This window comes from Toxorhynchites rutilus, chromosome 2 (genome assembly GCF_029784135.1).
Source record: "Toxorhynchites rutilus septentrionalis strain SRP chromosome 2, ASM2978413v1, whole genome shotgun sequence".
In the NCBI taxonomy this organism is placed as follows: Eukaryota; Metazoa; Arthropoda; class Insecta; order Diptera; family Culicidae; genus Toxorhynchites; species Toxorhynchites rutilus.
Window position 1 is genome coordinate 39,755,488 of NC_073745.1, and position 25,913 is coordinate 39,781,400.

The 25,913-nt window shown below is 40.9% G+C and overlaps 2 protein-coding genes across 2 annotated transcripts in view; both read right to left on the bottom strand.

Moving 5' to 3' along the window:
- LOC129771717 (probable G-protein coupled receptor Mth-like 14) overlaps positions 1–25,913 on the bottom strand; it is a 93,592-nt gene that overhangs the window by 50,627 nt on the left and 17,052 nt on the right. The window lies entirely within an intron of this gene.
- Positions 11,327–24,949, bottom strand: LOC129771722 (uncharacterized). Its single transcript, XM_055775695.1, has 5 exons — positions 23,169–24,949; positions 12,437–13,052; positions 12,174–12,374; positions 11,908–12,118; positions 11,327–11,835 (listed from the first exon to the last, which is right to left on the bottom strand). Exons 1-5 carry the CDS (start codon positions 23,520–23,522, stop codon positions 11,550–11,552), a joined length of 1,668 nt encoding a protein of 555 aa, XP_055631670.1. The 5' UTR covers positions 23,523–24,949; the 3' UTR covers positions 11,327–11,549.

Genomic DNA, 25,913 nt, shown 5'->3' on the forward strand with positions numbered 1-25,913 from the left:
CGGGCGAGGGGTGAGGAAGACAGATGAAAGAAATGAGCGCCATTGTGGCAGCCATTTGTGGCTAGCTTTCACCTTCACTTTAAGGTACTTATTAAGAAACAAAAGCATTTTTTTCTTTTTCAAAAAATAAATCAATGATGTTGAAATGACAAAATGGTCTACTAATTATCTAATTTTACGTAGTATTGACTGGAATACCGAAAGATTCGAAAAAACATTTAGTAATGGAACACGTGGATTTCAAATGAGGGTGGTTTTTTTTGGGCCCATCACTGTACAACATCCTCAACCATCTGGATATCATCGAATGGAAGCCTGGTTCGGGCCGCCCGATGATGTTGCGAGTCAATAAGGTGCAGCGGAAGCTGAAGAGGGAGACTGAGAACAAGGTGAACTCATTGTTCCGAGCCTTGGACCAGGAGGTCGGAGCAACCGGTGGATGGTGGATAACTACCTGTCCAAAATGGGCATGTTTCTCCGGCGAAGCTTCATTGTCATAATGGATGATGTGACCTACTTGATACTGAACGGCGACGACTGGTAGGGGGCTGGGTACTTCACGTCCCTCACCAAGGAGGTAAGCGATTACGTCAAAGATATCTCCCACACCAAGTTCTCGAAGATGATCCTTCTGCGGCTGACGATTAGCGAAAAGGGAATGTCCAAGTCGTTGTTTTTTGCGCTTGCGGGGCTTGCGGTGAACGGGGAGTACGAAGTGTTTGGCGAAAGTTGCCAAGTTTAATAAATAATAAGGTCTTCTGGTCGAACTCGAGCTTGGCCCATTATGCCAAGAAATCATTGGAGGAGATGAACCGATTGAAGATAAAGATTGTACGAAGACTGCCAACCTCCCCAAGCTGTGAGCATTTTTGGGCGAATCTCAAACGGTCAAGGGTAGATTGGGGGGATTTGGACATACGGGGTAATTTGGACCATCCCTTTATCTTAAAAAGTACGGCTCAAGTTGAATCAATCTTCTTCTATTGTTGAACCGTATGTACCTAACGTAAAAAAACCTTGGTATATTTTAACAGGTGGAGGTTTGAGGCTTTTTTTGAGTCTAACTGATTCCAGATGCCGCTGAATTACAAAAGAAAGGATGGGCAGACAAAGTTGGATGAAGGAGAAACTTGAAAGAGCAACGCAGGCCATCAAGGAAGGATTTTCTTTGACCAAGCATCGAAAGTGTTTGAAAATGCTCGAACAACAGTGAAAATATCCATGCAGAATTCGAAATGGTCTCAATGCAATTTTCCAAAACACCTGGTGTCGATCCCAGAATGCTGTTACTGATTGTAATATTAACGTGAAATACTTTACATAAACTTAAGTGTGTTTTTTTATGAAACACACACTGGACCAAATCACCCCACAGACGGTCCAAAGCACCCCGCATCAAATTTTAATGTCCAAAAATCATCTCATTTATTTTATGATATATTTGGTAATTTGAAGCTCGACATGATGATTAAACATTATTGATTTTGTATTTGTATTTATTTCTCAATTCAACTGACAATTGCTGTCTCAATGAATAAAAAACTTATGCTAATCTTAGTTGGCCAGCAGTACGAAATAGGTCGAGAAGCCGTTGTCGGAAATTGTTGGCGGAAATATTAAAATCGAAGAGATTGAAATTGTCGTTGAAATGCTGACAGATCGAACGGATGGACTCATGCAACCCATAATTTCTGCTTCGTGGATCCAACAGCAGAAAATCACGTTGGCGTAATGGTCTTTCAGGCACCTACATGTTCAGTTGAGCCAGCAGTGGTGGGCAGTCAATGTCTCCTGAGAATATTTTCCCAGCAAATGTAGCTTGAGCGACTATGCGTCTAACTTCAAGTGGTTGAATACTCAACAGACGACAACGATCCTCGTAGGGTGGTAGGTTCCGAGGATCGCGCCAACGAAGAAATCGGAGGGCGTATCTGACGAACTTCTTTTGAATAGCTTCAATACGGGCGATCCATCTGGCGTGATAGGGGCACCATACTACTAAGTTTGATTCCAATATTGATCGGACAAGTGAACAGTACAGGGATCGGAGACACAGTGAGTCGCGAAATTCGTCGGCAATTTTGAATATAAAGCCCAATTGGCGATTGGCTCTGGCAACAATATCGTGATAGTGATTCCGAAAAGAATGTCCGCTATCCAGGATAACTCCGAGATCCTTGAGGTGTTGTACTCGGTCAAGAAGACAACCAAACAGGATGTAGTCATGGATGATCGGTTGATTTTTGCGGTGATAGGAGATCACGTTACATTTTTCGACACTGACACTCAGCATGTTTCTGGAACACCAATCTCCAAAGGTACATACCAAAGTTTGCAGATCCAGATCCTTTGAATATTTTTGCATCGTCAGCAAAAAAGAAACGGCATTCCGGAGGTATCAGCAACGAAACATCATTCAAAAATAATGAAAATAATAGCGGCCCGAGGTTACTGCCTTGCGGGACTCCAGAATTGTTGGAAAACGTCTCCGATTCTGAGAGGCCAATCTTGATCCGAACTGAGCGGTCTAATAAGTAGGATCTGAACCAATTAACACTCCTTGATGAAACACCGAGTTTATCCAGTTTAGCGAGGAGAATTTCGTGGTTCACTGAATCGAAAGCAGCTTTCAAATCCATGTATGCAGCATCAACTTGCCATCCCGAGTCCATACTTCGTAAACAAAACGATGTGAACTGCACCAAGTTGGTGGATACAGATCGCTTTGGGTAGAAACCGTGCTGTTGTGTGTCGATATAGTATTTGCAACAAGCAAACAAAGATCCATTTACTATTATCTCGAACAGCTTAGAACATGCGCACAAGGACGTGATACCGCGGTAATTACCAACATCGCGTTTGTCGCCTTTTTTATGCACCGGAAACATATATGAAAATTTCCAACGGATTGGAAATTCGCTTTGCTGAACCGACAGATTGAATATCGATGTTAACGGAGAACAAAGAACATCTGCACAAAGCTTCAAGACTGCTGAGGGTATTCCGTCGGGCCCAGCGGCATACGAGAGCGTTAATTTACGCATTGCGGTTTTCATCATCTCTTCTGTAAAGTGAGGAATGTCGAAGTTGAATTCATCACAAGGCAGTCCACTGGTAGCTTCTGCAACTTGCATAGCAGAGGTTGAGGAATTGTTGAACACTCGTTTGAAGTGACGTGCAAACAAATTGCATTTCTCAGGATCATTATTAGCCGTGCTATTTCCAAAAAACATAGAACAAGGCAGACCAGCATCTTTTCGTTTGGTATTCACAAATAACCAGAACCCACGAGGGTTGGTGCGTAGATTCGCTTCCGTTCGTTTTACGTACCGATTATAGAGAAAACGGTTATATTGACGGTAACAACGACTGGCCAAATTGAACAGTCGTTTGAAGTAAGATGACCGGCAGTTACTGTAACTTCGCAGAGCGGTTGATCGTTTTCGCTTCAGCTCGCGTAAGTGGCGATTGGACCAAGGAGGATTATGATGTGGTCGTCGAGCAGGAACAATACGAAAGATTGCATCCACTACTGCTGTACAGAAGTACTCCACTGCGACATTGACACTATCGGTAGATTCGATGAAATTCCAGTCAATATTGGCGAGTTCATCACTCAATAAAGCGTAGTTGGCTCGACGGAAGTTCAGAGATGTTTGTTCAGATGGTGCAACATAAACGATCGGAGTGTGCAAGCTTATTAACGTGACGAGAGCAGGGTGATCAGCATCGAGATCAATTAGGGGATCAGCCGCCAAAGCAATCGAAGAAATGGGTAATGCAGCGTCATTGGCCAGGACAAGGTCCAGCAATCTACCATTTCTATTCAGATGCGTGTTGGCTTGAGAAACACCGTGAAGGTTGAATCCGTCCAGGAGAGCACAGCAGGCCTCGGATATATGCGATGTTAATGGATCGATGACTGGTGTACTACTTTCGGGGAAACACCACTGCAAACCTGCTTGATTATAGTCACCGAACAGAAGAGCAGGAGAGTGAACTTTCAAACGAGCTGAAACTGAACCAATGGATTCCACGTGTTCGTCGATCGCCGTACTATCGTTTTTCCTGTTAGGCGGTAGATAAATGATTGAGATGAAAACAAGTGTAGCAATAATGATTGAGAGAAAACAAGTGTAGCTCAGTGTGCAATGTGATATTTTCTATTTAGACCGTATTGGTTTGGAAATATTAGGCGATTTGTTTAGGGGGTCCAAATTCTCCCCCCACATTCCCTACACCAAAAAATTCGTGGTTAAAAAGTAGAAGCAGTTGATTGCGAAGGTCATGGAAGAGCTGAAGAGCTGAAGAACATGCTGCCCGATAGGTGTCGAAGCACTTATGTAGAAGCCTTAATAAACGTAGAGTTTAATTCAATAAGGAAAATTTATTTGATCCATTGAAATACCATTTGCAATTTTTTCATTGCCATCCGAAATTAGTCCCTTCTTTCAATGCATACGTTATGGATGCGGATGCGGATAATCTGTGCTCTACTTTAGTTATTTTTTTACTCATAGAAACCAATTTTAGTGCAAGCGCCAACACCCAGTACAATAAGCGAACATAAAAAAATTACCAACGGGATTGTAGCACATCATAACTCCGTAGGTCCTTCCAAAATTTGTCGGTGAGTGGCAGGCTCTTGTACTTTTGTTTTAGACATGGCTTCAACATTGTATAATCTTTCGTCTATTTCGACATAGTGTTCATGCTGAAATATTGGGCCTTATTCTCGAATACACTACACGTGAAAACAATGTGGGATGAGTACAACCTTAACGAGTGTATCGAAAAGTAGTCTTAAACTTTCAAAAATCAAAATAAAACTGAAAACGTTCAGGAAGTGTTTACAAGAGCTAATATTATTAAAGAATATTATGTTTACATAGCAATGATCATGATCGAACCTTAGATTTGACTCCACTCATCAAATTCTGCACAGTAGTCTTTGTGCATTTTCTGGACGCTGCATACCAATTCTTCTCTGACATATTTTAGATACTCTACCTCCATTCTTGAACATTGCTTTGACAATTGCCCAGTAACGTTCAATTGGCCGCAGCTGGGGACAGTTTGCTGGGTTGAGGTATTTTTCGACGAACATGATGTTGTTTTCCGAAAACCATTGTAGAGTGGATTTGGCATAATGTGCCGAATAGAGGAGGAACCTCGTGCTTTCTGTAAAGTGGAAGAAATCTCTTTCTCTCCAGCATTCTTCCACATAAATTCTAGCATTTTAGTCCCTTTTGTGAAAACAGTTGACACGTGCTTTTTTAAACCTTCTTGGCCGAATTTTTCCATCGCAACAGTCGTATCCGCAAATCCAATCGATTCTCCAATCGATTTGGTATAAAATTGAGGTCCCGGCAGCGTTCTGGAATCTTCTTTGACGTATGTTTCGTCATCCATGAGAATACACTGGATAGGATTGTTCAAAATACGCTTATATAGCTTTCGAGCTCGTGTTTTAGCGTGATTTTGCTGCTCTGGTATTTGTTTGGCTACTTTTGGCTTTTTGTGGGTCTTTAGAACAAGTCTCTGTTCAATCCGCTGAATCATCCCAACACTGGTTTTGAACTTCTTGGCCAAATCACGAATAGACAGCCCTGTCCTGACAGACCTTTTTTTCTGAATATAATTTACTACTTTTCGGTCCAGTTAGAGATTACTTGGTCCGGGCTTTCGTCCACTTCTGCTGAGATCCTCGAGAGAACACTCATTACCGAACTTTGTGACGATTCGTTAAACATTTTCTGGGCAAACTTTGAATTTTTTGCTATTTTGTGATATGTAACACCCTTTTCGGTGCACCAATTGTGCAGAATTTTCTTTTTAGTTTCCAAATAAATTCGCGACATTTCGAAAACAACTTTATGACCGCGACTGCTCTGATTACACGACAAAACAAGTTCACCCGTTTGTGTGTAAAACCGTGTTAAGCCTTTCACGACCAAGGGAAATATATTTCCCTTCTACAAAAATCATTATCGATTATTCAATTATTATTGAATCGATATTTTCTTTAATGAATGTCAGAATAAAACGTATGTCCAAGGTAGCAGATGTGTTTCTGAGCCAAAAAAAAAAGAACTGTCAAACTTGGTCCGGTCTGACTTAACAACGACCACATAATAAATGTGTTATGTGCAATGTCCACTTGTGCTTTACAAGTAAACAAATTTTTTTCGAAGAATACCATAACTAACTATTTATTTTACTTTTCTGATTATTTCTATTATGTTTTTTGTATTACAAAGGAATAAATATAATACCGATATAATAAACCTAACTCTTCATTTATTTACTTTTATGGGAAAAATATTTCTCATGGAATCATAGGAAACTTATACACCCTGCTATGTTTTGCTTTTGATATTCTCTTACTTTACACCCACAATAGCTGACACATTGTGTTATATTAGCATATTTAGTCTTGGACATCTTATGGTCCTGAAAGGGTTAACTGTTTAAGACTACTTTTCGATACACTCCTTATTACGGATCATAAGCAACTGTAAACATTTGGTAGTATTATGAATACACCGAGTTCACACATCGATGTTATTCTGGTTTACACTTCATGCTCTCGTTTGTGTAAACAGAGCGATTCCTCGTGCTCCTCGTAGTAGCCGATTAAATTAATTTTTTGACATATTTCCCATTACTCCTAGATAAACAAAACAAAATACAACTGAAGTACCTCTTAAGGTGGCCGCACACTGTTTGTTCAGAGGTCCCAAATATTTGACACTTTTTGACAGATAAAGTTTGGTTTCATATTTGTACAAACACTTTTTTCGATGTCACTTTTCAATTATGGACAGTGGTAAACAGTGTCAAATATCGAACATGGAAAAATTTTAATGAAATATTTAAAGTAACCTAACCATGTACTTACAGATTTTACGAACAGATCGAAAAAAATATTTTAGGCATCCAATAGCAAATATTCATGCTTGTCGTGTTTTGTGTCGAATATATTTAATCAGTACACGTTGATCAAATTTTATCTGTCAAAAAGAGTATGAGCACCATCAGAAACGACATTGGAAATGAACACAAGGTCATTCTGGTTTCTACACGGAGTTCATTTTTACACTTCACGATCGGTGGAAACGGGAATATTTCAATACAATACGGCAATACAAAGTGATTAGTAGCACTTCAATTTTGTGCGGAAAACTGTTAGATGACTTCCAAAATAAAGAATTTTTCTGGCATGGTAGTCATAAATTGTCTGAAAGATGATAAATTCAATTTAACACGTTGAGCCTCGAATTTTTCTTGCTGTGCTTTCCATTCAGCCCGCATCAAGAGCATTTTCACAACATCAATGTCGGTTCCAGCTCCCAAAGATACTTAGAAATAGAAAATAGTCAGAAATTGAACTAAAAAGTAGTTACATTTTGTAATACATCCGAACACAAACGAAATATATTTTTATTTTCTTATGTTGTAACTGTCAGTCCCAGTCAGTCAGCGCTTTCCTACCTAATGTGTTCTGGATCACCGAGGGAAACTACTAAATGATACTTGATCAAGTTCTTCGGTTTATGATAAAAAGACCTGTGACTTGTTTTGGAGTCGAGGTCGGAAAAAAAGTTTATTTCAATCAACTACTCTGACAGCAATATGTTTATCCCGCTGAATGCTGAATACACGTATAAATGAATTATTTAAAGTGTCTACTGTGAACTGCGTATCATGAATCTTTAAGGGTTTGAGAGGGAATCATATTTGATGAATCAATGAAAAAAAGTTGTCTACGTGATATGTGAACAGCCTCTAAAACCATGTAGAGGAGGTGGGGGTAGAACGGACGGAACTTCAATTATATCTTTGGAAACTCATGTTTCCCAAAACTTTGATGCAGTTTCTTGCAATTCATATACTGTTTTTCTACCCAAATATTTTACAAAAAAATGTTTTTCATTGTTTTTTACTGAATTCAAAACAGACCGGAAATTACAAAATTTTTTTCGATGCGGGTAATATGTAATATATGAAGCGTAGAGGTTTATCGATCGCGAGAGGAATAATTTTATTAAACCAAGGTCTGAACTCATCACGAAAGTCCGTTCAATGATGAAAAAATCGAATTAATCCGCTTAGAAGTGATATCGTGCTTTTCAGCAGTATAAACGGACAGACCCTCAACTATTATGCTTTTGGTTCCAGTCAGCTTCTAAACAGTCCACATTTGGCGATTTGATTTCCATTTATAGAAGCAGGACATTCGTTAAGAATAGATTAAACAGCCTTTCCACATTCCATCTCACTCCTGCTGGTAAATGTCCGTTTTACCCCACCAGTACAATTATTTCAATTATTTAAATTTTCCACTCAAAAATGAATTTACTTTTCCGTACATACCTAATATGGTTTCTCTGTTAACTCACAAATCGATATATAACCATCAGCGAATTGAATTCTGTTATTAAACCACTCAAAATGCTTAATATCGAAGCAGCTAAATTTTCGGTTTTTGTTTCCCTTTTCCACTTTTGATTAGTATTCATTGCCATAGGGTGGCTTAAATATTATAGAATAACATGTAGAAGGTGTTCTGATTAACAGAAATCAGAAATTCAAATTGTAACTAAACAAATCAACCACCTGTCCATATTAACCCCACTGTCCGTATTACCCCCCCCCCCTACCGTAGAAATAATATTTAACTTAAGAAAACGTTGTGTCATATATAATTAGGTAGTCTACATTTGTTGAAAGAAAATAAATAAAAAAACAAATGAATGAAAGTAATGTATCATAGACGATAGGGAATTAAGGAAGGACCTGAGAAAACGAAATAATCGAAATTCGCGGTCAGGCGTATTTATACTACCGTTATTTTCTAAATGTAAAAAAATCCGCCATTTTGGCAATTTTCTTTGTTTTGAAAAACCGATACCAAATGCCCCATGTTTTATCCTAATGTCTTTAAGCATTACGTGGTAGCACTAAATGCGCATTTAGGGCTTTCATTATGTATATTTTCAGTAATGTTTACATGCATCCATAATGTTGATATAAGCATAAAAAGCAGATATTCTGCCATTTGGCATTAGAGATGAAGAATTAGTGCAATTATAGAGCTATAATTTAATGCTTATGGTTACATGGATTGTAGCAGTCATGCTACAATTAATAAATATTTTACGGAGGGTAGCAGTCTAAATAAAACGGACTGCTATCTATCGTGCTCCCTTGGCCGAGTGGTTAGCGTCATAACTCACATGCCGGGTGTTCGGGTTCGATTCCCGTTCTGGTCGGGGGAATTTTTCGTCAAAGAAATTTCCTCCGACTTGCACTGTGATCACGCGTATTCTAGAACTTGCCACTCAGAATGCATTCGAGGCGTGTTATTTGGCATAGAAATCTCAACTAAGTACTAATAAAAATGACGCAAGTAATACTACGTTGAGACGGCGAAGTTCCTCTAGGAACGTTAGTGCCATTGAAGAAGAAGAAGATCTATCACATCTTGCACACAACGATGTGCATAAGTTGTACGCAATCGTTGTGTGGTTGGACGCAAGCGCAGCGAATCATGTTCCGTCACACATATACATTTCAAGGTTGAGTGGACGAGGTAACTCGCAATTGGGTCACTTATGCGCGGCTTAGCGAGAGTTCCGAGTCAGGTTTCGAGAGGCGATTCTGAAACTCGCGAGAATGCTGACTCAACCTGACTCATGAGAGCGGACAATCGTTTCTTTGCTCTGTTTCGAACCGTGGGCTGGGGGAAGTTCGCGGATTTGAAAAGAACATTATTTGCTTTAGCAGATATTGTTCTCCAGGGGGCAAAGATCGGGCAATGATTGTGTTCTGGGGAACTAAGGACTTTTGCTCGTCCATTCCGACCTGATTCGTGGAAGAGGCAAGAGTGCGCGTATTTTTGTTTGTCGCGTCGCGGTGTGTTAGATTATGTAAGCTTGTTAAATGTTTTTTCAAAAGTAGTTAGTGATCTATTGTTTTTTGTTCATTCTTATATAGATAGTAGTTCGGAATTAAAAATTATAATTCCTGTGCAGAGTTAAATTTGTGTTTAGTGGATATTCATAAAAAAGGTAAAAATTTAAAGAATTGAATAGGCATGACATGAGATTACATGCGTCGAACAGCCGTTCGACGGCTTTTTTTGTCAGGATTTAAAAATCCACAGGTTCACGACTGACCGGCACCGCAACTTCCGGTTAGAGCTCGGCGCACCGCATTGGTAACCGCATTTTTGACCCCACGTGTCGGGTTGGAATTCCCGACGTGAGCCCAATACTGTTGGAAGGGAGCTGCTACATCATCACAGCGCTCCAGGCAGAGCCAACCAACGCGTGAGTACCCTAACCCTATTTTTACATGCGCATGTGGGTGGGTACTCTTTTACATATGAATGAAGTGATCAAATATTTGGAGATGAGTAAAAGCAATGCGGATTAATGGAACCGGTTCGTCGTTGATAGAAATTATGAAAATAGAATAGGGAAATAAATGTTATAGGATAGGTTGAAGGAATAAATGTTTGGAGATGTAAATTAATTATTTGATGTAAAAGTTATTTGTTGTATTTGGAGAAACCCTTTCGAGCTTCGCGTCGTGTTACGTTTATAGAGTTTTTCGTTGTACCTCAAGTGTGGACTGCTTGGGAGTCTCAGTCCATCTCGACTCGTGCTTTCTGAAACGATTGGGGAGGTGTAAACAGCCGGAGGAACCAGGGGAAGACGCATTGGTGTGCGTATCTGTGCCCTTGGTAGAATCTGCGGACTTCTCCCAGTCAACGTGTTGGAAACAGAACAGAGAATCGGGAACGCGTGCAGGTGTAGGTGTCAGGAAGGGTCAGCTTTTCGCGCATTTTGGGATCGATTCAAGAACCCGCCCTGAGGTCGGAATTCTTGCCGGGCAGACAGCGAGTGAGTGGCCCTCTTACGAGGTGGCGCTTAAGCCACTCACTTTGAATCCCGTGTGACGGAACCAGTAGCTGCGCTACAGGATACTTTTTTCGTATTGAAGCTAAGTTAAATCGGCCGTGTAGTTCGCGAGACGAATGTACCGCATTTTTAGATTTTATAGGGCATTTACGCGTAACAGCGTCTTACTGAACAAAATTTTAGTCCCATTTTTTTGTAAATGCATATTTAAAGAGTATACACACTGCAAGAGATTTGAACACGTTACTAAAATTCAAACGGCATAACAAATTGTCAAAAACCCATGTTGTCTTGGCTCTCTAGGTTGAGACGAGCCTGGGAGTGTAACACACTCTTTTCGAACATGGCGAAAAAGGCTCTTCACAATGATTAAACATCATTTTTCAGAAAACTCAGTCTCAGTTCTTTCAGTTTGGTCATACAGTTGTTTGGTTTATTTCATTAGTCGAGTGATTGCATTTCTTACCGACTAGAAGTTTTCATAATAAAACTAGCCTAGTTGTTCTCATGCTTACATTTACAAATGGTGAAACATCAACGACAAAACGTCTTACGCTACAGTTAATAAATAAATAGTTGGTTATTTGCTTAATCCCCCCTCTGGTCCTTCACAATTCCTAATCACAGCAAGGGAGTCTTCCGATCCAATGTCTTCATTTCGCGGTCCATTTCCATAGCACGCAGGTCGATGGAACCCGAGTTGTGCCAGCATTCCCGAATGATGGTCCACTTTTTTCGTCCTCCCACAAAGAGAACACCGATTAGCAGCCCCTGGAAGATTATCGCATATGCTGTACATATCCGGTAGATGTCGACGTGCGTATTACTGTCGGTGTTCCGCTGTAGCGAACTGAACAGCACCCAGCAAATGAAGGTGAACACAGTCTCGACTGTGCAGAGGCGATTCCTGTAAAAAAGAGGAATCATTTTAATGAAATGACCGTCTTGGATTACATATTGTTTCATGGTCTTTACTCACACTGAGCTGAGTTCTTTCAGTCTTTCTCTGTCCAGTCGTGGCTGAGCGTTGACCGCTTCCGTGTAGGTCAACTCGTGGTAACTTTGATTGGATACAGTGAATCTGATAAATTTGCTATCGGCTAGCGTTCGGAGGGCTCGATGACTAAGGTAGAGCACCGTCGCTATCGCCAAATAATATATGTACAGTATCAGATGGAATATGAGGGAATCTGGAATGTAGTTATGAAATATTACATTTGTTTAAGGAAGACTTCAACCGCTTACGTTTCCATGGTAGAAATAAAGGTAACAAGGTGATAGTGTAAAGCACTCCTAGAAAAATGAACACATCTTTTTTGCTCTTGGTATCAAATTCCAATCCGTTGGGAAGGTAGTATGCGGCATAGACATAATTGTAGACGTTCATCAACAGGAAAGTAAAAACCGAAGACATCAAGAATATTTGTGCGAAGATCTGTACAACCGCTGCAAAGAAAAAGATTCACTGTTATTTATCTAAGAATTAAACTATTTTTACGTAAACATACCAACATCTTCCCTAGCGACACAGCGATCTCCACAGACGGCTAAAGTCATCATGATCAGTCCCACAAGAAAAGTTCCTGAATGACCCGCCAACAGATATCCGAAGACATCGTTAAGCTTCGGAATCAGTGCGTAAGCAAGGCAGGTCACCAGCAATGCCACCGAAGCCATCATCATTCCGGCGTAGATCAACGCCGCTGTTGACTTCAAAACAACAGGTTCGATGTCATCGCAAGCTTTCGCTAGAAGCCTTGAGTTGGTATCCACCTCAATACAGTACTGATCAAAAACGGACATAAACCCACCGTTCTCCAGCACCAGCAGTGATCCATTCTGGATCACAAACAACTCGTCGCCTTGCTCCTTGCTATACTGAAACGTCATATTATTTCCCAAGCACGAATCATTCGGATCGTAGTTGAAGTGCAGTTTGTTTTCTTTGTCCTCTATGCATTCCGAATCGCCGTAGAAGACGGCGTAGATGGTTTCGACGTCGATTTTGCGCTCACCCGGGGTACACCGTAATCGTCCTTCATCGTCCTGCTGGAATATTTGCCCGAACGGGCAGCACTTATTGATCAGCGAGTTTTTGTCGTAAACCGGTTGTTGGGATGAGAGCTGTTGGCGAGGAGAGGTTTACGATCAATATCATTATCATGGAAAGCTGAGAAACTTAAAATGTGAGTTGTGAATGCAGTGGAACACTTTGTTTCTTCATCCTCTTTTTAAAGTGTTTTTTGTGGAAATTTTGCTATTTTTGTTTTCCATCAAATGCTTGAACAGAGATCCATTCTCGTGTTCCTCTTGTTACAATTTCATTAGGGACTTGTAAACTTTGTTTGAATAATAATTATCAGTTGGTGTTCATCTTCCGAGCCGTGCAGACGGAGTTTTCTTTAGCGCATGTTTTCGGAAGTCGTTCACGGGCTATTCTAGTTTACTACGCATTACGGTATTCAGCCTGTCGCGTTTGCTTGTGGAGTGTGAGAAGCAAAGCGCTATGTTTCGTCGTAAAAACACATTTCGCATTGCGGTCATTCCTAAGAAACCCTCTTTCGTCGATGTACACGAATTCGTCAAGAACAAATTGGGCTTAAAGCCTGATGAATTGGAAAGGGTCCATTGTAGTAAACATAACGGATGTGTTTTCGTCACGACTGTTGACCGCGCAACAGCACTAAAAGTCGTAGAAGAACACGACAATAAGCACGTGATATCTGTAGATGGTCAACAATACAGTTTACGAATCACGATGGTAGATGGTACAGTGGAGGCAAAGTTGTTTGACCTTTCAATCGACGTCACAGACAAACACATCGTCGACTTTCTAAATGACTATGGTGAGGTCATTTCTGTTTTACGAAGAACTGTGGGACAGCCGTTATCCCCTAGCTGGACTGCCGTCAGGAGTGCGAATCGCGAAAATGATAATCAAACAAAATATACCATCTCTCATCTCCATTGATGGAGAAGCGACGATTGTATCATACCACGGACTGAAGCAAACCTGTTGTCATTGTGGTGAATATGTACACAATGCATAGTATTACTTGCATATGGAATAAAAAGTTACTAGTTCAAAAGTCGTCTGCGGATCAGCATTCGTACACGAGTGTGGCTCGAAGCGTACCAAAACAGATGCAACTCAAAGCAACTGTGAGTTCGAAGCCATCGGCAACAAATCAAACGATGCAAAATATCTCCACATCAAAACCAGCAGAACAGCAAAACAGCAGAATAATAGCTGACGTACATAGGATACAAAGTCCACCAATACCGCCACCACCCTCAGCAGACGCTTCAAAACGAGATGACGGGGTGAATGTCCCGAGACAATCCTCCAGTGTTGACAAGTCTCGCAAAATAACAACAACAACAACAGCAACAGAGAGTGCTGAAGAACACGATACCGACGGGTCGTCAACCTCTTTAAGAAGCGGGAGAATGAGGGAACGCCAGCAGGGTAAAAAACTGCGACAAGACGAAAGCGATAACTCACATGTTGGAGATAGTAAACCATGACTGAGGACACAAGTTATAATCTCGCAACAATAAACATTAATACTATCACGAACGCGACGAAGCTGGATGCTCTCAAAAACTTCATCCGAACGCTCGACTTGGATATCGTTTTTCTGCAAGAAGTAGAAAACGAGAATCTGTTTCCCCGGCTACAATACCGTATGCAATGTAGACCAGACCAGAAGAGGTACAGCGATTGCTCTCAAAGACCACATCGTGTTCTCTCACGTAGAGAAGAGTCTTGACGGGCGATTAATCACACTAAGATACAGGATATTACTCTCTGTAACTTATATGCTCCATTTCTCATCGATCAATTGTAAGAGCCGGACGTCTATTATTCGTGCTCTGTTAGCAATAAATCGAAGCTGTTTTTTTCCTTTTTCTAAAGTGGTTTTTAGTTGGTTTTTTTCTGCTTTCGTCGCAAGTGAAGTGCACCAAAAGCAACTGGAAGCGCCTCTCTGGCAAGCCCGGATCGGTGACCTGTTCATTCGTTCCACAGAACGCCGTCAACGCTATAGTGTTTACCTCGTAGCGCGCGGCTTTGTATCGCTCTCTGAATAGGGGTGTTCAAGGTTGTTCGGACACCTAAAATAATTTTTTTTTGGAAAATAATTTTAGTTTTGAAATATATTTTTAGTGAATTTTAAGTATAAGTTAGTTTTAAGTTGAGTTTTTGCGAGCGCGTGTGTGTGTGCGTGTGTGTGAGAAAGTTTTTTTTTTGTTTTTCATAGACGGTTGCGCACCGTTGCGCTACCGTTATGACGTCTGCTGATGCTATTGTTGCGCGGACGCGCTATTACCAACAGTCCTCAAAGGCACCATGGGTTACTGAAAGGCACCGTCTGCTGATGCTATTGTTGCGCGGACGCGCTATTACCAACAGTCCTCAAAGGCACCATGGGTTGTTTTCTTTCGGCCCAAGGAGAAATCGTTGAGAACTCTTGACATTTCAAGAGATTTGCTGTGTAAGTATCCGGATGTCTTGATACGTAAAGAGAGACCGGACAAACTGCGTGTAGAAGCATCGACTTTTGATGTGGCGAACAAGATTGTTGACCACGAGATTTTCAACAGGGAGTACCACATTTGCATCCCTTCTCGAGATGTGTAGATAGAAGGCGTAGTCTCCGATGCGAGTCTGAGTGTTGAAGAATTGAAAAAAGCATCGGGTTGTTTTAAAAACTCCCTAATTGGTGAGCTTGTGAAGATTCTGGATGTTAGGCAACTACATGCAGCATCTTTGGAAGACAACCAAAAAGTCTATAAACCTTCACACTCGTTTCGGGTGACTTTCGCTGGTTATGTTCTCCCGAACTATGTGAAAGTAGATAGTGTTTATTTTCCGGTGCGCTTGTTTGTACCGCACCATCTGTAAAATTGTAATTGCACCATCTGTAAAAATTAGGGATATTCTTCCAGCCATTGCGGCAACAAGTTCCGCTGCGGTAAATGTGGTGAAAAACACAGTTAGGATTCTTGTACACAAACAGTGGAAAAATGTATTCACTGTGGCGAGAATCCTCACTCACTACAGGAGTGCCCAAGGTACAAGCAGCACTCCGATAAAGTGAAGCGTTCTATCACAGGACGCTCCAAGCGGACTTATGCAGAAATGCTCAAGGCCGCATCAGCCGCTCATGATGAAAACCAAATTTCGGTTTTGTCAACTCAAGAATTGGACTCTGATTCTGATGAGGATCACACTACGGCTGCACCAGAATCTTCGACAAAGGATGATTCTCAAAAAAGAAAACTCTCTTCACCAATGATGCACAGTAAGAAAGCTAAAATGATCCTAAGAAGATTGTCTAATTCCAAGGATAATGGTAAAAAAACGAATCCGAAGACTCCTTCTCAGCCAGTTCCTGGTTGCAGTAAGGATTATACGCCGTTACCCAGAAGAGAGAGAGAAATAAAAACGCCGCCCCTCGATATTCTCATAGAAAATTCGCGTCCAATCGAGGATTGATAGCTTTTTCGGACATTGTGGACTTTATATTAAACACTCTCAATATTCAAGACCCCCTTAGTTTAAAGAGATGAACCAACCTACGGCTGAAAGTCTCTATAATAAAGAATATAAAAAAGAAAACCCCCTTAGAAGCCTTATTTCTGCCCTGCTTCCATCTCTGAAGTCTTATCTTAAGCAATTGACTGTTTCACGGCCCCACCTTGCATCGATCGTATCTTTCGATGGATAATTCACCTAACGTAGTAGAAGATATGATCAATGTGCTGCAATGGAACTGCCGTAGTCTAGTGCCTAAACTAGACTCGTTCAAATTTTTACTTCAAAATTATGACTGTGATATATTCGCCCTTTCTGAAACATGGCTTTCTTCTGACACAGAACTCAACTTCCACGATTTTAACATTATTCGCCTGGATAGAAATGATTCTTATGGAGGAGTACTTCTGGGGATCAAAAAGTGCTACTCTTTCTATAAAATTCCTCTCCCAGCTCTACCAGACGTCGAAATTGTCGCGTGTCAAATAACGACAAAGAATAAAGAACTTTGTATAGCTTCAGTATACGTTCCTCCAAATACTAACATTAGCCGTAGTCAACTTTGGAATCTAGGCTCGATTCTCTCATCCCCAGTTCTAAGGCTGGGTGATATGAACTCCCATGGTACTGGGTGGGGTGATCCTTATGATGACGCTAGAGCGGCTATTTTTTACGATTTATGTGACGATTTCAATTTGACTATCTTGAACACTGGTGAAGCGACACGAATTTCAAAACCTCCGGCTCGAGAAAGTCGGCTCGACCTATCTTTTTGTTCAAGCTCGCTATCATTAGATTGTCAGTGGAAGGTCATCAATGATCCCCATGGTAGCGATCACTTGCCAATCAATATATCAATCAAGTGTAGCCCGCAATCCACTGAACCATCTCGAGTTCCATTTGATCTAACAAGGAACATCGACTGGCAAAAATTTGCAACGGCGGTAACAATTGGTGTCGAATCAATAGATATACTTCCACCATTGGAAGAATATCGATTTTTCGTAGATTTGATGTATAAAAGCTCATTGGAAGCACAAAAAAGAAAAGTTCCAAGTGCTCCGTTTAAAAGAAAACCAGCCACTCCTGGCTGGGACGACGAATGCACAAAATTGTATTTGAAAAAATCTGTTGCTTTCAAAGCTTTTCGTAGACATGGAACATCCACACACTTCGAGGAATATTCGAAGCTTGAAATACAGCTGAAACAATTAATTAAAGCAAAAAAATGCGGTAACTGGCGCAATTTCATTGAAGGTCTTTCTCGTGAAACCTCAATACGTACCTTGTGGAGGGTAGCTCGCAACATGCGTAACCGCTCATCTACCAACAAGAGTGAAGAATACTCCAACCGATGGATATTCGATTTCGCTAATAAGGTCTGTCCAGACTCAGTTCCAGCCCAATATATTCTTCGAGAAACGTCTCCGAGCGGTGGACCTCTGGACAGACCATTCTCAATGCTGGAATTTTCTATGGCTCTTCTTCCATCGAACAACTCTTCACCCGGAAGCGATATGATTAAATTCGTTCTTCTAAAAAATCTTCCCGATATCGCGAAAAGACGCTTGCTAGACTTATTCAATACTCTACTAGAAAACAATATTGTGCCACCCGAATGGAGACAAGTCAAAGTAATAGCATTTCAAAAGCCTGGCAAACCAGCATCTGACCATAACTCATACCGTCCGATTGCTATGCTCTCGTGCATTAGAAAATTGTTGGAAAAAATGATCCTTCGAAGACTCGATCAATGGATCGAGACAAATAATTTGCTATCAAGTACACAATTTGGGTTTCGTAAGAGCAAAGGAACAAACGATTGTCTAGCGTTGCTTTCTACAGATATTCAACTGGCCTTTGCGCACAAGGAGCAACTGGCTTCAGTATTCTTGGATATTAAGGGAGCTTTTGATTCGGTTTCCATAGAAATTCTGTCAGACAATCTGGACAGATGTGGACTTCCTGGAATTTTGAATAACTTCTTGTACAATTTGTTGTCAGAAAAGCGAATGAACTTTACCCTTGGACAACTGACAACTTCCAGAAATAGTTATATGGGTCTACCCCAAGGCTCATGTCTCAGCCCCCTTCTTTATAATTTTTATGTGAAAGATATTGACAGTTGTTTGGCAGAACAATGCACGCTAAGACAACTTGCAGATGATGGTGTGGTTTCCGTCAGAGCTCCCCATGCCGAAAACTTGCAAAGACCATTGCAAAATTCCCTAGATAACTTGACTTCTTGGGCAAGGAACTTAGGGATCGAATTCTCGCCGCAGAAAACAGAACTGGTAGTGTTTACTCGAAAGCGGTTCCCAGCCCACTTGCAACTCAAGCTTTTGGGCAGAAGCATTACCCAATCATTGACCTTCAAGTACCTTGGTGTCTGGTTTGATTCAAAATGCACTTGGAATACCCACATTACGTATTTGAAGCAAAAATGTCAAAAAAGGGTCAACTTTCTCCGTTCGATTCGCGGCACGTGGTGGGGAGCTCATCCGGGAGATCTCATAACGCTTTATAAAACAACTATTCTCTCTATTCTGGAGTATGGCTCTTTCTGCTTTCTCTCAGTAGCTAAAAGTCACCTTCTAAAATTGGAACGAATTCTATATCATTGTCTGCGTATAGCCCTTGGCTGTATGCACTCAACGCATAACATGAGTCTCGAGGTTCTGGCAGGAGTAACTCCTCTACAGAACCGATTCTGGGAACTTTCTCTAAGAATACTGGTGAAATGCGGAGTCACGAACACACTTGTGATTGAAAACTTTGAAAAAATTCTTCATCTAAATATACAATCTCGGTTTATGAGAATTATCACCACTATATTTCGTCAGATATTTGTCTTCCATCGTTTACTCCAGACCGTGCTCACTTCACCATCAGCAGTTCCTCAAATGAATACGATATGTCGATGAAACAAGCAATACTTGGGATTTCAGATCAGCTTCGACCAACTTTCATTCCCCGTATTTTTAACCGAAAGTACCAAAAAGTCAATTGCATGAAAAGATACTTCACTGATGGGTCTCGCCTCAATGGATCCACTGGCTTCGGTGTTTTCAATGAAAATTCGAGCGCCTTCCGTAAACTGCAGGAACCTTGTTCCGTTTATGTTGCTGAGCTGGCAGCAATCGACTTCGCATTGGGAATGATCTCCAACAAGCCTGCAGACCATTACTTCATTTTCTCGGATAGTCTCAGTCCGCTCGAGGCTCTCCAGTCGATGAAAACTAGTAGGCACCCATCTTATTTCCTCACAAAAGTGAGGCAGCAGATGAGTGCACTGATCGAACGATCTCATAAGCTCAAGTCCTGGCAATGAGAAAGCGGACACTCTCGCAAAGGTGAGTGCCCAGGAAGGCGAATTGTTTGATATACAGATTTCATACGATGAATTTTTCCAATTAATGCGTCAGAGTTTCCTCTTGAGTTGGCAAACCGATTGGGACACTGGAAGTCTTGGGCGGTGGTTATATTCAATTATTCCAAATGTTTCTTCGAGAGCGTGGTTCAAAGGTTTGGACGTAAGTCGTGACTTCATTCGTGTAATGAGTAGACTTATGTCCAACCACTACTCGCTAGATGTGCATCTCCACAGAATAAATCTTGTTCAAAGCAATGTCTGTCGGTCTGGAAACGGTTACGATGACATCGATCACGCAGTTTGGCAATGTACGGATAACTACGCAGCCAGAGAGTACCTTTTGAATGCTCTTAGGGCCCAAGGAAGACAACCCTATGTTCCTGTTAGAGACGTGTTGGGAACTCGCGACATTTGCTATATGCAGTTGATCTATATGTTTGTGAAACGGTCTAGTATAAGAATTTAATGCTTTTGTGTGTTTTTTTCTTTTTCGTTATTAGTTTGTTTGTCTTGTCCCCTCATCTCACCGTCGCCCACCCTCGACAGATAGTCGAACACCAGATGCTATCCCTGGTCATTACGCACAATGCTACAGTGCGTGTGGCAACTCTCGGTTGAGACAACTATACCTCATATCCATATCCCTAACCTGACCCGTCCCACAAAAATTGTTGCCCCTCTAACCTCGAGTAAACCGCGAGTAATCGGTCGAAAATTACTAAACATAGATTTAAGTTGAAATTCTGTAAAAACAAATCATGAATTAGTGGCTCCGCAAAGCTCATGCGATTGAGCCTTACAAATAAATGAATTGGAAAAAAAAATTATAGGAGGTTGAGTCCAAAATACGACCGTATTCTTGACGTAGAACTACGCTGTTATTTTATATAAGTCGCTTGTTTATACCTTGGGATATTATTCTATAATGCTGTGATATTTTAGAAACAACTGCTTAGTAGAATGAAGTGAAGTGGTTTTTTTTTATTGTAGAATCAGTTGATGATAATTGATTGATGATTCATTCTTGCCCTCGCAAAACAATACACTAGCTGATCGTACTTCGCAATTTATTTTATGTCAATGCATTGAAAATTTACCTCGAACGCTATTCCGGTGGCCTTTTTCGCAATTGACATAGACTCGGCTACAGTCGATTATATACATCGAGTGGAGCATGAGAAAGTGGACGAAGTTTTGTTACTGGCAAGCGAAACCTAATCACATACAAAATTCCAGAACGACATTTACTTTCTTAGTGACTAAACAAGCGAAATAAACGTTCAAGATGCTTGGTATCCCCCAAATAATTTTTTGGCGCACCAACCAAGCCCTTATGATGACGGAAAACAAACAATGTTAACTGCTTGGAAAAAGACTGAATTATGCCACACAGCTTGTACTCTGCTGTAACACCCATCGATGCGAATTCGCTGATGAGTTTGTCAATAGTGACCGCCTTCACCACCAGCGGGGGGAGCTTGATTTTAGTTGCTACCTGGGTTACGGCACTTACATTTTCGAACGACGCGCCTAAGTCGCCTACTACGCTGTTGTTCGATGCGGTTTCACACTCGCGAAGGCTCGGTTCAGTGCGAGAGCTTTTCACTACAGCAACATCGCGTGCATCATTAGATGATGCTTGCCTCGAAATTTTATTGCTCCTGGCAATGCTTTCGTTTTTTGCAGGGCTCGAGGCTGCCTTCCTCTTCTTCTTGCTCATCACACACTACGCGAAACTTCCAATTTATGACGCGGAAAGAAAAACACACGATACGAATAACGCGAAAAACGAACAGAAAAACCAAACGACGATATCCAAGTTGGATTACCACTGGTGGGGTCCGATCTTAGATAGAAGCGCAGCGAAAGCAAAGTGAACTGGATTGGTCAACAGTCCGATTCCGAATGAAAGTTTGCCTCAGCGAGATCCACTGTTTATACTCTAGGCAAGTATTCCCCTTCATTCTTCTATTTTTCCTTTGTTCACGGAGACTTTAAATCCTACGATTTCCCCTCCGTTGGTCGTCGATAAGTTGCTCGTTATTGACAGCTCTGTTCGGGAAAGCACACAAATGGACAGAACAAAGGTATGGGAAAATGGAAACGCTTAAGGTTTTCATGAATTTTAACCATTTACAAACCAGGGGATTCCAATGTATAGCATATTAAACAAATCTTATGGAATTTCCGATTCCTTTAGTATGTAAATCGCCAAAAACCGTTCGCGGCAAAAATAGTTATTAATATTAACTTTATTTCATAAAAACGTGACCTGTTCTCTGATTTGGCACCCTTAATGAAAGACGTAGTTCTACGTCAATATGCTATTCAAAATTCCTGGATTTTGGCGCCCCAGAGGGCCAGTGCCCCCGGCAAATGCTGGGTTTGCCGCCCGCACACTACGCCTCTGTTCCCAAGATCCAAGGGGTGGTCGATTCAGAGCCACCGATCGGATTAGGGCAACCTTCCCCTATTATTGTGTTATGAAGAAATCATGTGGATCTGTTAATAGTGACACCATCTATGCGCCAGACCGGAAATTAATTGATTGAGGCGTTTTTGAGCAATGAAATGTTTACGATTGAAAATAATGAACGGAGTCCATGCACTAACAAATTGCTAGTGTCTTCGTTTTAAGTGCAGTGAAGCTTTTTGAGTCCTCAATGGACAAAACCATTTATTTGAAAAATGTTTGAATTTCGATTCTCAGTGAAAACAATTTTACCGAAAATGCCATTTCGTTATTCTCAATTAAAATAACAGTAGCTTGACTTCTTGATTGCACTTGACACTAAAAATTAACAAAATCTCCCTTCATGTGGAAATAAGTTCAATTCCTGCATAACCAATTCAATTTTTATCTATCTTTCATTTGACACGGAGCATTGAAATGGGTACCAATTCCCATGGCAAAGAGAACTGAAGAAGGAACACAAAAAACCGTGCAGGTTGATAATTAATTACGGTGTTGTTATTGCTCTGCGGTGTGTATTGAATGTTCAAACAGTTTGTAATTTTTTTTTCGTTTTCTTCGTGTACTCAGTAGTTTATGATCAACTTCATAAGATTCAACATTGGATGTGTACGAGCTCAAAACTTCAAAATTCTAAGTGAAAGACGTACACCTTGCAATCATTTATGATTCTTGCTACATACACCTTTCTAAAGAAACGACATGTGCATCACGTCTTACGTCACACTGCAAAGTGTGATTCACTCTGGAAACGTTATTCATCATTCGGTGCTTCTGTACATTCTTTTCGCTATCCACATTTATTCTATAGCTATTGAAATATATATCCGTTTAATTCATGTAAGTGCAACTTACCGGAAACTGCGAACAATTTGGCGATCTATCGAGGCCTTTATCCGGTGGAATTTCGTTTGAGCTTGGATATGCTGTTGATGTCGTTGTTGTCGTTGTTGGCACCGTTTCGGTGCTTTCCTGTGTCACCATCATCATCACCGGTTGCGTAGTTTCAACCACCGGCATTTCGGTGGACTCAGATGAACTTCTGGGTGCTGTCGAATTTACCACTGGCAGCTCTGATGATTCAAGGGTATTTTCCACCTCACTACTAGTTTCATTCAGGGATTCACCAGTCGTCATTCGAACTCCACACGAAAGTATAATTAAGATACTCAACCGAAACAACACTTTAATCCGAGCACGTGAATGCATTTTGAAACTTGTCACTGCCAGCAGTAGCTTTCGGTAGACCTTTGCCTCTGACTGTCAACAATGAATGGTCACAAAACCGTGCAATTAAGGCACCAACACACCTCGCGTATACGATGTTCACCTACACACCTTCCGCGACGAGTAATATTCTGAGTCGATTATTATTGGCACAGGCTATAAGGTCGCGCCGGTTCCAAACTTCGGCGACGTCAGAACAAGTTGCGCTCGTCTTAGTCGTTGTTTTCATAACGAGCCCTAGAATGGGTATCCACGACTGCGACCTCGGAGCTCTGCGCCAAACAGGTACACAGCTGACTTACCGCTCTCCCCGCTTATTTTCGCTCTCACGATCTTGATCGCACGCGCTCTGGAATGCGCCACAGGTAGATATGCTTTGCGCGAACGTCTGTCTGTCCGTCCGTCCGTCCGTTCGCACTCCACAAATGATAATCGAATTGCGTTGCTCTGTTCCTCCTGTGTTTGCGTTCTGGCGCTTACACACTTACACACATCTTCCAAGTTTCTCCAAAGTTATCGAATTCAGCGTAAAAATTGTTGCGAATCGAACCAATCGAACGGGGCTTCGATTGGGAGCCACGGCGTAGACACACCTAGGAGCGATCGTATGGCGTAAGTGAATAAGCGCAAGTCTCGTCGCTGAATTTAGTGTGAAGCGTTACGTCACGCTCCAACTGGGATGCTTGATATGGTAGGGAAGGGAGGGTTAGTGCCAAACAGAGATGGGGATCCGTGCGGATGTCTTGCGGCGTGATTAAGTTATCAGCGGGTCGTAAACATGGCTCGGCCTTACTTGGGTTTTATCGGGACGATAACGGTTAGGGGAACCGCGGGTAATACAGACAGTGGGGGTAATATGGACAGGGAGTTGATTTGTATAGTTACATTTTGCATTTCCGATTTCTGTTAATGAGAACACCTACACATGATATTCTATAATATTAAAGCCACCCTATGGCAATGAATATTGTGAGTTAACAGAGAAGCGATATTAGCTATGTACGGAAAAGTAAATTAATTTTTGATTGGTGAAATTTAAATTATTGAAATAATTGTATTGGTGGGGTAAAATGGACAGTTGCCAGTGGGAGTGAGATGAACTGTGGAAAGTCTGTTTAATCTATTCCTAAGGAATGCCCTGCATCTATAAATGAAAATCAAATCTCTAAATGTGGATTGTTTAGAAGCTGACTGGAACCAAAAGCAAAATAGTTGAGATTCTGTCCGTTTACACTGCTGAAAAGCACGATATCACTTCTAGGTGGATTAATTCGATTTTTTCATCATTTAACGGACATTCGTGATGAGTTCAGACCTTGGTTGAATAAAATTATTCCTCTCGCGATCGATAAACCTCTACGCTTCATATAGGGGAAGTCCGGGCAAGACGCCCCTGTTAAGCAAAACAGGATATTTCAACGTTTCTTCACATCCACAACGTAGCCACGTTTGTTTTCTTTGTAATGAAATGAGCAATAACGATTACGAATAGGCAAACCAACAGAAATAACGAGAATTCTGAACGCATTCATATTACACCATTCTCAAATAAACGAGGTAAGATGCTCATGTGCCTGTCCAAAACGCACCACAACAACGAGTCAAAATGTCAAACGATATCGAAGCGTTTATTTTCGATAACTCTTGATTCGCTGCTTATATCTTCCGCTTCCGTTATGTTTCTACCAGTTAGAATCATCAGATGATCTCGAATTTTCGAGGCATTTCTGTTATCAAACGCCGAAAACGCCAAAGAATATTGAATCCTATATTTTTGTTTACAAGCGTATCAATATGTGCCGCTGTCCATAAATATATTGCTACGTGCCGCTGTTTACAAATGTGCTGCCAGACTTTTGGCCTTTGTATTTATGGATTTTTGTTTTGATTCTAAGGTTTGCATTAGTCTTAATAATTGATGGATTTTAGTAGTCAGAAACATTGAAATAATTTTGTTCGTTCTGGTTCTTATTACATAATACAAGAAAAAATATGTGAAGTCGCAGAAATGCTTTTCAGAAACCATCTGGGTATAAAACAATTGCAGAAAATATCTGAGTGAATTGGTAACACTGAAGCTTAATAACTCTTTATTAATCTCCATACTGGATGCCCCATTATGAGATGGATTATAAAATTGCATTTTGATATAAACAATGAATTTTCAACATTTTTTCATTCAAACTCAATTGATAGCTCTGGTAACAATTGAGAATGTGTAGGAGTTTGTAAAATTTAAATATTTTTTTAATGCTCCAAAAGTCGGTCAAAGTTGCATGAAATCATGCAGTTTTCAATATATTATTATTTTATGAAGATAGATTTGGTTTTGGTGCTATAATACATTTAATTGTATTTATAACAAAAAAAGGA

Coding starts and splice junctions, on each gene's coding strand:
- LOC129771722 (XM_055775695.1), bottom strand. CDS start 23,522: ATGCATTCACGTGCTCGGATTAAAGTGTTGTTTCGGTTGAGTATCTTA. Junction 13,053..23,168: donor CAAATTGTTCGCAGTTTCCG/GTAAGTTGCACT, acceptor CCTCGCCAACAG/CTCTCATCCCAACAACCGGT. Junction 11,836..11,907: donor CTGAAAGAACTCAGCTCAGT/GTGAGTAAAGAC, acceptor TCTTTTTTACAG/GAATCGCCTCTGCACAGTCG.